Source organism: Nycticebus coucang, chromosome 10, assembly GCF_027406575.1.
Source record: "Nycticebus coucang isolate mNycCou1 chromosome 10, mNycCou1.pri, whole genome shotgun sequence".
NCBI lineage: Eukaryota > Metazoa > Chordata > Mammalia > Primates > Lorisidae > Nycticebus > Nycticebus coucang.
This window is the reverse complement of record NC_069789.1, coordinates 89,498,988-89,513,633: the sequence shown is the minus strand read 5'-3', so window position 1 is coordinate 89,513,633 and position 14,646 is coordinate 89,498,988. Positions and strand designations below refer to the sequence as shown.

General features: G+C 37.1%; 1 protein-coding gene and 1 non-coding gene across 4 annotated transcripts in view; one reads left to right on the top strand and one right to left on the bottom strand.

Moving 5' to 3' along the window:
- The window catches only part of DNM3 (dynamin 3), a 600,651-nt gene that overhangs the window by 453,897 nt on the left and 132,108 nt on the right, over positions 1-14,646 (top strand). For all 3 annotated transcript variants that reach the window (XM_053604810.1, XM_053604809.1, XM_053604811.1), the window contains one exon: positions 3,307-3,416. In XM_053604810.1, coding sequence (XP_053460785.1) covers positions 3,307-3,416 — 110 coding nt within the window. The remainder of the gene's footprint in view (positions 1-3,306; positions 3,417-14,646) is intronic.
- On the bottom strand, positions 9,987-10,121 carry LOC128597979 (small nucleolar RNA SNORA42/SNORA80 family). Its single transcript, XR_008383511.1, has one exon. It is a non-coding gene; the product is annotated as a small nucleolar RNA SNORA42/SNORA80 family (small nucleolar RNA).

Here is a 14,646-nt window from a genome sequence, read left to right as displayed (position 1 = left end):
GCTGGTGGGACTGCAAACTATTACAACCTTTCTGGAAGGAAGTATGGAGAAACCTCAAAGCACTCAAGCTAGACCTCCCATTTGATCCTGCAATCCCATTACTGGGCATCTACCCAGAAGGAAAGAAATCCTTTTATCAGAAGGACACTTGTACTAGACTGTTTATTGCAGCTCAATTTACAATCGCCAAAATGTGGAAACAGCCTAAATGCCCACCAACCCAGGAATGGATTAACAAGCTGTGGTATATGTATACCATGGAATACTATTCAGCCATTAAAAAAAATGGAGACTTTACATCCTTCGTATTAACCTGGATGGACGTGGAAGACATTATTCTTAGTAAAGCATCACAAGAATGGAGAAGCATGAATCCTATGTACTCAATTTTGATATGAGGACAATTAATGGCAATTATGGTTATGGGGGGGGAAACAAAGAAGGAAGGAGGGAGGTGGGTGGGGCCTTGGTGTGTGTCACACTTTATGGGGGCAAGACATGATTGCAAGAGGGACTTTGCCTAACAATTGCAATCAGTGTAACCTGGCTTATTGTACCCTCAATGAATCCCCAACAATAAAAAAAAAAAAGAGTAATAAAAAAATATATATATATAAATGAAATTATGTTTAAAAATGCATAAAATGCTTCATGTACCAGAGTATATTAAAAATATTATCATTGTAACATATCAAAAATTATTATCAAGACTCTTTATATATGTTTTTTCATACTCCTTGAAATCTGGTGTATCTTTTACATTTATAGCACATCCCAGTTTAAATTTTGAGTGCCTAGCTGCTGCTGTGGTTGGTGGCTACCATAATGGATTGCACATTATTAGACAGTTTAATAGAAACTGACAAAGATCATTTAGCAAATTTCTTAATTCAGCTGGTGCTAAGACTCACTGCATTTTAGAAATAATCTTTCTGCTGTCTATCCTTTCTCCTTTTTTATTCCTTTTGTTTTATTTAGCTATTTCAGATTTCAGATGTTGTTTTTGCAGAACATTGTTCTCTCCCCAAAGCATGGAGATTTTATATTCATGATATACTGGTTCATTGCTTGGAGTTGCTACTGACTTACTTAATTCTTTGTTTGACTTACAACTTTAATTAAACCAATAAGTCTGAATATTTTTTCTTCTTCTTTTGTCAGCCTTAAAATTGTATTATAAAATAATTTAGTGTCCCCAGAAACCTAGGATAAATGACATTTAGTACTCTGAAAATTAAGACTCCGTTTCTCATGTTTCCCAGTCTGTTTATATATGCATTTCTTTAATGTTTAGGATCTGATGTAAACTTGCTGGATTTTTTTTCATTGTTATTCACTATATGCTGCTAAAGAATGCAGTACAAAAGGGAGCCTACTTCTATAGAAAACAAGCCAAGGACATTGTGTTCCATCTTTACAATGAAATGCAGATTTCCCATTAAAAGGCAAATCCATCATTTCAAAAGATTGAATAGGATGGTGCATTAAAAAAATCCAGCTGCTTAAATTTAGGGCATTGAAAGAAGTCCAATAAAAAAAAAAAAAAAAAAACATGTTCCCTGGGTTTCAAGCATTTTCATTTGATTATGTATTGGATAGATTTTCATCCAATCTAGAATTTGCCTCTTAGAACTCTGTCCTAAAATAGTTTGACAAGTGTTTTTAGCACGTTGGTCTCAGCTACGAACTTCATTTACTTAAATTATGGATTTTCTATTTAGAATTATCCTTGGGTTTGGTAATGTATTATTAACTTCTCACAAGAAACACTGGGATATTCTTACAGTGCTTTGCTTTTTCATGTTTATTTTTAGGCCTCTCCCTCTTCCCTTTAGATTCTCTTATGTTTTTTGTCTTTGAAGACATTGTCTGCTAGGGCAGCCATTTTGTTCTTCAGTGCCTTCAGCCCTCTGTTGCCTGCTGCCTTATTTTTGTGGCCAGAGTGCCACCTTTTTGCTGTTCTAATGTGCTATGCCCAACTTTTTTTTTTTTTCCAATTGAGTTAGGAATAAGAAGTGGCGAAGCCAGTGATATTCTAATCTTTCTATTAAAAAGAATATTCTATTCCTTTTTCTATTCCAATGTGCTCAGCCCAACTTTTTTTCCAATCAATTTAGGAGTAAGAAGGGGCAAAGCCAGTGATATTCCCTGCAGTGATACCCACAAACCAGCCAGGGAGCACAGAGGAGCTCTGATGTATGCTACTGAGCCTAGCCACCAATTCTCAAGGAAGTGATCTATCTGCTGTAGGAACAAAAATGTTTATGTCAACACATTTGTATGGGACATATATTTTTCATGGGCATTTATAGCCATTTATTAGAAGTTACAGCTGTCTCCCTGCTCTCCTCCTCTGAGGTCTAGTCCTGCTTTCTCGGGAGTAGCACCAGAGGTGCAGCCTAGGACCTTACAGAGGACTGCTATTAACAAGGGCTATGCTACCTACCTTGCCCCTGGTAATAGGAATTTACTAGATTTCTTAAGCTGAGTATTTGGCGCTCTCCTATTATACTGGTTGTTAGGCATTTATACATACAATAATATTGCCCCTGAGCCAGCCCCTAAAAGTAAATGTTTCCATAATTCTTTGGCATCCAATATATTTTACTGACATTACTTTGGTCCCATTTGCAGACTTTACCTTTCCAATATCCATATTCTTCCTAAAGAGTTGTTAATTTAAAAAAAGAATTTGTTCTAGTTAATAACAGTCCACTTCTAATAAGTTCTTTTTCTTCCCAAAGAGATCAACAATTTTGGGATATTTTATTGGGATCTATATTTTATTCTAGACCCAAATGAGTGAAGTATTTTCTGTGCTTTATCGCAGTTTACAGGGGGTATTTCATATGAGGGTCCTTGTGCTTCCACTCCCCTGCCAACACTGGCTATCAAAACTGCTTAGGCTGCAAATAAAACATGAAATGAAATCCATCTGGCATTTCTCATTGAATTAGGACCAGAACATTTTTGTTAAATATTAACAGATGGCTAAATTCTTAATATCAAACTAACATTTAAAAACATCTAAAGGGACCCACATGAGGGGGAAAGGGTAGAGGCCCGCATGTTTTTGCATCTTGGAGCCCTTCCTGTAAACTTCCCCCAATAATTTTTCTGACCCAAGTGTTTAGAATCACTGGAGTTTCCTATCTTAGATAACTTATTCTTTGGTAACTGGTATCAAAATAGTGTTTGATCGTAGCAGGATAGGATACTCAAGTGCTATCTAATTCAAGTGCTGTGGTGCCCTGGCAAGCTTCAAGATCTTTTGTTAAAGTTAATCCTCCCTCTCTCTCTCTCCAGGAAAAAGAAAAGAAGTACATGCTTCCCTTGGACAACTTGAAAGTTCGAGATGTGGAAAAGAGCTTTATGTCTAGCAAGCACATTTTTGCACTCTTTAATACAGAGCAAAGGTAAGAAAATGAAGCAAAATCTGTCTTCAGATTTTTTCCCCCTGGAAGTTCTACATGATCTAGAGATCATATGTGTAAATAGTTTCATTGGTTGCACCTTGAAATTTGTCAGCTCTTCTTTCATTTATTTTAAATTTTGAACATCTGCCAGGGATGTGGCTTTACAAGATTAAAACTTAGAATAAAAAAGATCTTCAAGTATGAATTAGTTCATTTTTTGCTTTCCCAATAGGCACCAAAGCCATTCTTCATCTATCCTGAAAGCTACATTTTATAAAGTCTTTCTTATCCTGATATATTGTTTAGATACCTATAAATTACTTCTTTATAATTTTTAATGGTATCAAATATGGATGAATATCTCTTAAGGTCTTCTTAAGACCTATGTATTATAACTAACTTCAATGAATAGAATTATTCAATTAACATAATAAGAGTACTTTGCAGTTTCTCAAAGCACCATTCACATTCATTGCCATTGGTTTTTGTAATAATTGCCCCTGAGTTTAAAAGGAAAGAATTATAAATTAGAAAGGGTAGGCTCAGACATTAACAGACTTTCTTAAGGTCATAAAACTAGTACATAGGGGAGCTGGAACTTGTATCAGAACTTTGTCTAAGTCCACTTTTCTTTTCACTCATGTTTCTTCATGTGTATTCTTTTTATTTTTTTTTGGTATGTGTGTGTGCTGATCATCACAGAGTGCCATGATTGTTCATTGAAACTAAGCAGAGAAGTTAAATAAGCCAATGGCGATGTAAACAGAAAACAGCTAGAGAAATGTAAAAGGACTATAACTAGACAAGGATAATGGAGATTTTTTTTTTCCAAATGGAAATATTACAAGAAAAAGCTAATTAATTTGTGTGAGTCAGTTATTAAGAGAGTGAGTCATTAGGTGGCAGGGTCTAATTTTAACCCATTTTTCCAAGCTGCCTTTTATCTTTATTTAGCAATGAATGAAGTTACTTCATTAGGTTCAATGACTGGCCCAGGGTCAATCACACAGTAAATTAAAATAGCAAAAGAAGAAGTCTTCTTCCTACATTCCCAGTCAGTTGCTCAGAGTGACTCATAATACAAAAATACTTAGAAAAAACCACAAGAGGAAGGCATTTAAACAGTCAAGGGGAAAGAAAAGTAAATACAACTTCCTTACCAAATACTAAAATGGAATTTATTTTTTAAGACTTAGTATTATTTGAGAGTGGTGTATGAAAACTCCCTGAAGATAAAGAATAAAATGCTTTCCTAGAGGGAGCAGCAGTGAGTCTGCCGCCCTAGAGCCAAGCTCAGTGCTAGTTTGCACGCCTTCATCAGAGCAGTGAGAACCGAGGGATCCTAGAGTGATCACCAGAGGTGTGCTCAGCCTGGCTGCCCAGTGGGACAGGTGACTGCCAACCAGGAAGTCAGAGGAAATGGAATCCTTGGTCAACCTGGCAAGTTCAGGTTATAAGAGAGCTGGGAACAAATTAAAAATAAGGCAATGGTAGGAAGACAAAAAAAAAAGTCATAAAGAGTCTTACTTCATCAGAGGGGCATGAAAATCTCACTTTATGATTGTGAACTTGAATATTCTAGTATGCCTATCAATTTTTGCTTTTGTTTTGAGGCCATTCTATATTAATAGATTAATTCAAATTTAGAATTGTTTTATCTTACTGGTGACTTAAAAAATAATAATTTCAGGACAACCCTCTTTATTCCCTTTACTACACTTTGCCTTAAAATTCAGTTTGTTATTATAGCTACACTAACACTTTTGGCTAATATTTTCTAAATTTTCTATTGATACATGATTTTTGTACATATTTATAGGGCACATATGATGTTTTGTTACATGCATAGAGTGTGTAATAATCAATTCAGGGTATTAAGGATATCAATCACTTCTATCTGTTGATTTCAAGTCCTTAGTTAAAGCTATTTTGAAATGTACAATACATTGCTGTTAACTATACTCACCCTACTACTGAACATGAGAACTAATTCCATCTATGTAACTATGTGCCTATTAACCAACCTCCCTTTATTGCCCATCTCACACTAACATACTACCCAGCCTCTGGTAACTACCATTCTGCTCTCTGCCTCCATGAGATCAACTTTTGTAGCTCCCACATATGAGTGAGAACATGTGATATTTGTCTTTCTGGGCCTGCCTTATTTCACCTAACATAATGAATGACCTCCAGTTCTATCATGTTGCTGCAAATGACATGATTCCACTATTCTTTATGGCTGAATGGTATTCCACTGGGTATACTATATACGACATTTTCTTTATCCCTTCATCTGCTGAAGGATACTGATGTTGATTCCATATCTTGGGTATTGCAGATAGTCCTACAATAAATATGGAGGTGCATGTTTCACTTTGATACACTGATTTCCTTTCCTATGGATGAATATCCAGTACTTGGATAAATGCCCAGTAGTGAGATTAGAGTATTGGATCCTATACTATTCTACTTTTAGTATTTTGAGAAATCCACATGCCGTTTTCTATAATAGGCTAATTTACATCCTACCAATGGTATATGATTAATTTCCTTTCTCTGTATCTTCACTAGCATCTGAGATATTTTTGTCTTTTTAGTAATAGCCATTCTAACTAGGGTGAGATGATATCTCACTGAGGTTTTGATTTGATTTCCATGATAATTAGCTTTTCAAAATATACTTGTTGACCATTTATATGTTCTTTTTGAGAAATGTCTATTTAAGATCGTTTTCCCACTTTTTAATGGGATTTTGTTTTCTTTGTTGTTGATTTGAGTTCCTTATATATTCTAGGTATTATTCCTTTGTCCAATAAATATTTTGCAAATATTTCTCCCATTCTTCACTCTATTGGTTGTTTCCTTTGCTGTGCAAAAGCTTTCAGTTTAATGTAGTCCCATTTGTCTATTTTTGGCTTTGTTGCTTGTGCTTTTTGGATCTTAGCCATGAAAGTCTTTGTCTAGACCAATGTCCTAGGGTGTTTTCAATGTGTTGTCTTTTAGTATATTTATAGTTTTATATTTAAGTCTTTAATCCATTTTGAGTTGATTTTTATATATGGTGGAAGATAGGGATTTAGTTTCCTCCTTCTTGTGCATATAAATATTCATTTCTTCCAGAACTATTTTTTTAATTTTTATTTATTTATTTATTTTTCCCTTTTTTTTATTGTTAAATCATAGCTGTGTACATTAATGCAATGGCCTGTACCCATTCTAAGATGCACCATAGATGTGGTCCCACCCATTACCCTCCCTCCACCAAAACCGCCCCCCTCCCTTCCCCTTCCTTGGCCCTTTCCCCATAGTCTTGTGCTATAGTTGGGTTATAGCCTTCATGTGAAAGCTATAAATTAGCTTCATAGTAGAGCTGAGTACATTGGATACTTTTTCTTCCATTCCTGAGATACTTTGCTTAGAAGAATATGTTCCAGATCCATCCATGTAAACATGAAAGAGGTAAAGTCTCCATCTTTCTTTAAGGCCGCATACTATTCCATGGTATACATGTACCACAATTTGCTAATCCATTCGTGGGTTGATGAGCACTTGGGCTTTTTCCATGACTTAGGAATTATGAATTGGGCTGCAATAAACATTCTGCTACAGATGTCTTTGTTATATTGTGACTTTTGGTCTTCTGGGTATAAACCTAGTAAGGGAATTATAGGATCGAATGGCAGGTCTATTTTTAGGTCTCTAAGTATTCTCCAAACATCCTTCCAGAAGGAACGTATTAGTGGGCATTCCCACACCAGCAGTGTAGAAGTGTGCCTTTCCTCTACATCCACACCAACATTTCTGGTTTTGGGATTTTGTTATGTGGGCTACTCTTATTGGGGTTAGGTGATATCTCAGAGTAGTTTTGATTTGCATTTCTCTGATGACTAAGGATGATGAGCTTTTTTTCATGTGTTTGTAGATTTTGTGTTGGTCTTCTTTAGAGAAGTTTCTCTTTAAGTCCCTTGCCCACCCTGAAATGGGGTCACGTGATCTTTTCTTGCTAATAGATTTGATTTCTCTGTGGATTCTGGTTATTAGACCTTTATCGGACGTATAACCTGCAAATATTTTCTCCCATTCTGAGGACTGTCTGCTTGCTTTACTCACTATGTTCTTGGCTGTGCAGAAGCTTTTTAGTTTGATCAGGTCCCAGTAGTGTATTTTTGATACTGCTTCAATTGCCTAGAGAGTCCTCCTCATAAAATATTCACCCAGGCCGATTCCTTCAAGAGTTTTCCCTGCACTTTCTTCAAGTATTTTGATTCTTCCCAGCCATGAGCATGGTATGTTTTTCCATCTGTTAATATCTTCGGCTATTTCTTTTCTTAGAGTTTCATAGTTCTCTTTGTAGAGATCTTTCACGTCCTTTGTTAGGTATACTCCCAAATATTTCATCTTCTTTGGCACTACTGTGAAAGGAATAGAGTCCTTGACTGTTTGTTCGGCTTGGTTATTGTTGGTTTATATAAAGGCTACAGATTTATGGGTGTTGATTTCGTAGCCTGAGACATTGCTATATTCCTTGATCACTTCTAAAAGTTTTGTAGTAGAATCCCTAGTGTTTTCCAGATATACGATCATATCATCTGCTAAGAGTGAAAGTTTGATCTCTTCTGACCTTATGTGGATACCCTTGATCGCCTTTTCTTCCCTAATTGCAATGGCTAAAACTTCCATTACAATGTTAAAGAGCAATGGAGACAATGGGCAACCTTGCCTGGTTCCTGATCTAAGTGGAAATGATTTCAATTTAACTCCATTCAATATGATATTGGCTGTGGGTTTGCTGTAGATGGCCTCTATTAGTTTAAGAAATGTCCCTTCTATACCAATTTTCTTAAGTGCTCTGATCATGAAGGGATGCTGGATATTATCAAAAGCTTTTTCTGCATCAATTGAAAGAATCATATGATCTTTGTTTTTAAGTTTGTTTATGTGTTGAATTACATTTATAGATTTACATATATTGAACCAGCCTTGAGACCCTGGGATAAATCCGAATTGGTCATGGTGTATAATTTTTTGGATGTGTTGTTGGATTCTGTTTGTTAGGATCTTATTGAATATTTTAGCATCTATATTCATTAGTGATATTGGTCTATAATTTTCTTTTCTTGTTGGGTTTTTCCCTGGTTTGGGAATCAAGGTGATATTTGCTTCGTAGAATGTGCTGGGTAACATTCCTTCTTTTTCTATATTTTGGAAGAGGTTTAGTAGTATAGGTACTAGTTCTTCTTTAAATGTTTGGTAGAATTTTGACGTAAAGCCATCTGGTCCTGGGCTTTTCTTTTTAGGGAGATTTTGTATAGTTGATGCTATTTCAGAACTTGATATAGGCCTGTTCAACATTTCCACTTCGTTCTGGGTAAGTCTTGGTAAGTGGCATGCTTCTAGGTATTGGTCGATTTCTTTCAGATTTTCATATTTGTGAGAGTAGAGTTTCTTGTAGTATTCATTAAGGATTTTTTGAATTTCTGAGGGGTCTGTTGTTATTTCATCATTACCATTTATGATTGATGAAATTAGAGATTTTACTCTTTTTTTCCTGGTTAGGTTGGCCAAAGGTTTATCTGTTTTATTGATCTTTTCAAAAAACCAGCTTTTGGATTTATTGATCTGTTGTATAATTCTTTTGTTATCAATTTCATTTAATTCTGCTCTGATTTTGGTTATTTCTTTTCTTCTGCTGCGTTTGGGGTTGAAGTGTTCTTCTTTCTCCAGTTGCTTGAGATGTTCCATTAAGTTTTTGACTTCCTCTCTTTCCGTTTTCTTGAGGAAGGCTTGCAGGGCTATAAATTTCCCTCTTTGGACTGCCTTTGCAGTATCCCAGAGGTTCTGGTAATTCATGTCTTAATTGTTGTTTTGTTCCAAAAATATGGTGATTTCCTTCTTAATCTCGTCTATAACCTATGTATCCTTCAGCATAAGGTTGTTTAGCTTCCATATTTTTGTATGGGTATGCAGGTTCCTGTTGTTATTGAGTTCAACTTTTATTCCATGATGGTCTGAGAAGATGCAAGGAATAATTTCTATTTTTTTTAATTTGCTGAGGTTAGATTTGTGGCCTAGGATGTAGTTGATTTTGGAGTATGTTCCGTGGGCTGATGAGAAGAATGTGTATTCAGTTTTTTGGGGGATGAAATGTTCTGTAGATGTCTGTTAAGTCCAGATGTTGAATGGTTGAGTTTAAATCTAAAATTTCTTTGCTTAGCTTCTTTTTGGAGGATCTATCCAGGACTGCTAAAGGGGTGTTAAAATCTCCAACTACTGTGGAAGTGGAGGAAATTGAGTTGCTCATGTCTGTTAGAGTTTCTCTTATAAATTGAGGTGCATTGTGGTTGGGTGCATAAATATTAATAATTGAGATCTCATCATATTGAGTATTACCTTTAACAAATATGAAGTGTCCATCCTTATCCTTAGTTATTTTGGTTGGTTTAAAGCCTGTTGTGTATGCGAACAGGATTGCAACGCCTGCTTTTTTCTGCTTTCCATTTGCCTGGAATATAGATGACCATCCTTTTACCTTGAGTCTATATCTGTCTTTTTTTTTTTTTTTTTTCCCACTGTACGACCCACTTCAGTGCCAGCAGCCTATGGGTAGAGGCCTGGCAATGGTTTGGGGCCAGTTTGCTCTGGCATGGGACACTATGACAGGCCCAGAGGTACAGGCATGTCAGTATATCTATCTTTTAATGTAAGATGTGATTCTTGGATGCAGCAGATATCTGGCTTGAGTTTTTGTATCCAGAGGCCAACCTATGCCTCTTTAGAGGACAATTTAAACCATTCACATTAATTGAGAGTACTGATAAGCCTTTTGAGAGACCGGTGGACATTTTTAATCCTTTTGCGACTGTGGAAGTTGGAATTTGATCAAAAATTTTTTGTGTGGGTTTACTTTTGTGGTGGAGAATTACACTGGTCTTTATGGAGGATAGGTCTAAGAATGTCCTGGAGAGCTGGTTTAGTTGTGGCAAATTTCTTCAACATGTGAATGTCGTTGAAATATTTAATTTCTCCATCATAAATGAAGCTCAGTTTAGCTGGGTACAGGATCCTGGGTTGAACGTTATTTTGTTTTAGGAGATTAAAAGTCAATGACCATCCTCTTCTAGCTTGAAAGGTTTCAGCAGAGAGATCTGCAGTTATTCTGATATTCTTCCCCTTGTAGGTAATGGTTTTCTTTCGTCTGGCTGCTTTCAGAATTTTCTCCTTCATATTAACTTTAGTGAAATTGATTATGATGTGTCTGGGGGATGTCTTATTTGGGTTGAGTCATGCTGGAGTTCTGAAACTGTCTGCTATCTGAATTTCGGAATCTCTTGGCATGTCTGGAAAGTTCTCCTTCATAATCTCATGGAGAGGAGACTCTGTTCCTTGTGAAGCCACTTCATCACTTTCGGGGATCCCTATAAGACGAATATTGGTTTTTTTCAAATTATCCGAGAGCTCTCTGAGAGAGTGGGCTGTTTTTGCTCTCCATTTCTCTTCTTCTTTGAGGGTTTGGAAGCATTCGAAAGCTTTGTCTTCAATATCAGAAATCCTTTCTTCTGCTTGCTCCATTCTGTTGCTGAGGGATTCTACTATGTTTCTCAGATCTTTGAGGGATGCAACTTCTTGTCTCAATGTGTCGAAATCTTTGGTCATTTGGTCTTTGAATCCATTGAATTCTTGAGATAACTTTTGGAATTCTAATTCGATCTTATTTGCTATCCAGATCCTGAATTCAGTTTCTGACATCTCAGCTATTTGTTTGTGCATGGGGTCTTGTGATGTTTCTGCCCCATTGATCCTTGTGGGAGTTGATTTACTCTGATTATTCATATTGCCAGAGTTTTTCTGTTGATTTTGCCTCATGATTGTTTATCACTGTTGACTCTAGCTGTCCTCAGAATTGGGGAGGTGTCTCTCCAAGATTAGACCCCAGTGGGATCACTTTATTGTTGGTGGATCTTTGTAGGGAGTGACCCTGTGTAGTTCCTCTGGGGCTGCTCTAGTTAGCGAGTTCTGGTTGTGGAAGCAGCTCCGGTTTGTGACACACCCGGATCCAGCAACAGGGCTGGGGGTGGTGCACAGGGTTCTGGGAGTGCCAGGCGCCCAGTGACTTTGGCACAGAGAGCCCAAGGCTCCAGCAGTCTCTGGTCAGGAGAAGAGCTCTGCACAGAGGCAGGGAGGGCTCCAAAGGACACGCAGCTACCAGAGTCCCTGTCCAGATGAACGGGCTAGTGTGGAAGCTGGGAGGACACAGGAGGCAGGACGCAGGGTTGCGTGGTTCCTGCAGTTCCTGGTCAAGGAATGCGGAGGCCTGGTGGGTGCGGATCACTGGCTGGGGTCGCTGCACAGCTCTTATGGAGGTCTGGGCGGTGCCAAGCCCAGGAGTGTGAGGTTGCTATGAGCTGTGACGTCACAGCACTCTACCCAGGGCAACAGCCCAAGGCTCCAGTGTGCCAAAACCATCTCACTCTGCCCCTAAGGATTAAGGCTGTAAGGCAGCTCAGTCCCGCCTTTAGGCTGCTCCGTCAGTAGGTTACTTTGACCCGCCCAATCCTTCCTCTGAGACCCTGAGGGCGGAGCTTGCCGGGGCAGTTCTTTCACAATGGCTTCCTGTGCCCAGCTCAGTGGCTCAGTCTGGGGCCCCAGACAATGCCCAAAGTTCTCCACACTCCTGCTCAAGCTCTCGCCAAGGCAGTTCAACTGAGTGCCAAGTCCAAGAACACAGAAAAAGTTCACAGGTTAGGCCTTTCCGGTTTGGAGTCTCACTGCTGCTTGTACTTACGGTTGCTGGCGTGATTAGGTCGATCGAACACAGGCAACCACTCGCCTGTGTTCCACTGTTTTTGTCCTCCTCTTGGGGTCCAGAAGTCCCTTGCTGCTCCCTGTATCCTCAAAGGGATGATTATAGGCAGATCCCACCAGCCAGAGATGCCTGGAGTCTTGTCTCCCCAGACTTGCTGTTCCCAGTTGCAGGGAAGCTGTTACTCAGTCACCATCTTTAATCCAATCCTGTTCCAGAACTATTAACTAAAGAGAGTGTTTTTTCCCCAATGTACATTCTTGGCAACTTTGTTAAATATCAGTTAACTGTAAATATGTGGATTTATTTGTGGGTTCTCTATTCTGTTCCACTAGCCTGTGTATCAGTTTTTATGCCAATGCCATACTGTTTTGGTTGCTTGAGTCTTGTACTATATTTTGAATCCAGGTAGTATGATGCTTTCAGGTTTTTGTTTTTTTTTTTTGTTTAGAATTACTTTGGCTATTTTATCTTTTTTTTTTTTATTTTATATAAATTTTAGGATATTTTTTCCTATGGAAAATGTCATTGGTATTTTGCTAAGGGTTGTATTGAATCTGTAGACCTTTGGGGGTAGTATACTCATTTTAATAATATTATTTCTTCCAGTCCATGAGCATGGAATGTCTTTTAATTTGTTTATGTCCTTTTCAACTTCTTTCATCAGCGTTTTATAGTTTTTCTCATAGAAATTTTCCACTTCCTTGGTTAAATTTAATCCTAAGTATTTTGCTTTATAGCTATTATAAATGGTAAATGGTCTTGCTTTCTTGATTTATCCTTCAGCTAGTTCATTATTGGTGTATAAGAAATGCTACTAATTTTTGGGTGCTATTTTGTATCCTGTCATTTTTGTTGAACTTGTTTGACATATGTAAGAGTCTTTCTAAATATAAAATCCTATCATCTGCAAAGAGGGACAATCTGACTTACTCTTTTCAAGTCTTTATTTATTTCTCCTGCCTGATTGCTCTGCCTAGAACTATGTTGAATGGGAGTGTTGAAAGTGGGTATCCTTGTCCAGTTCCAGTTCTTAGAGGAAAGGCTTTCAAAGTTTCCCCATTCAATATGATGTTAGCTGTGGGTTGTCATCTATGACCTTTATTATGTTGATGTATTCTCCTTTTTGGGGGTATATTATTTGTTGGCTGTATCTTATACTTGGTTTGCTAGTGTTTTGTTGAAGATTTTTATGTCTATACCCCTCAGGGATATTGGCCTATCATTGTCCGTTGTTTTTGTTGTATCCTTTCTAATTTTGGTATCAGGGTAATGCTGGCTTCATAGAGTGAGTTAGGAAAAATTCCTTCCACTTCTATTTTTTGGAATAGTTTGAGAAGGGTATTAGCTCTTTGTAATTTTGGTAGAATTTGGCAGTGAAGCTATCAGGTACTGGGCTTTTCTTTGTTGGAAAACTCTTTTACCGATTCAATCCTGTTATTGGTCTTCTCAGATTTTCTATTTCCTCCTAATTCAATCTTCATAGGTAGTATGTGTCCAAGAATTTATTCATTTCTTATAGGTTTTCCAGTCTTGTTTTGCTTAATATTTGCTCAATATAACTTTTTACTTCTTTTTGTTATCAAATTTTCTTTATTTTTATTAAGAATATTTTAAAGTGTTTCTCTTATATCATGTAGCTGGATTTGTTCATTTTTAATGGAAAATGTTATCTTTTTTCTTTTAATAAGTGAGTTTAGTCCATTTACATTTTTTATGATTACTGACCTGTTTGAATTTAATTTTAGTCTATCCTTTCTTTTCTTTTTTCTGAATTAATTTCTTTTATTGAAATACAGCATTTATACATATTTATGGGATACATGTGATATTTTGTTATCCTTATAGAGCATAAATGATGAAGTTAGAGTGTTTAGAGCATCCATTACCTTAAGTATGTATTATTCTATGCATTGGGGACAATTCAACTCTTCTCTACTAGCTATTTTGAAATATATAATACGTTGTTAACTGTCATCATTCTGTATGACACTTCTATAAATTTTTCTCGATTTATCTTTAAGACTCTGAGTTGTTTTACACTACCATTTTCCTAAGTCCAATCATCACTGTCCTCCTGAGGATCTAATTTTCAAGGGGAAAAATGAGGAACATCAGGGCTATTATGAGCTGCAAAAGTAATTTGCCCATATAACTATTGCTAAGTGCAGGAGGAAAAGCCAAGCCAAAATGGTCTGTCTTTGCTTTTGTATAGCAACCATAGCAATTAGAACATGGGCTTAGCACTCCATTTTAAAAAGTAGGAGAAAATAAAACAGAGTAAAAAGACAAGTAAAATTCCAGGCATCATGGCTCATGCCTGTAATCCTTCCACTTTGGGAGGCTAAGAAGGGAGTATCCCTGGAGCTTCAGAGTTCAAGGCAAACCTGAACAAAAGCAAGACCCCATCTCTACTGAAAAAAATAG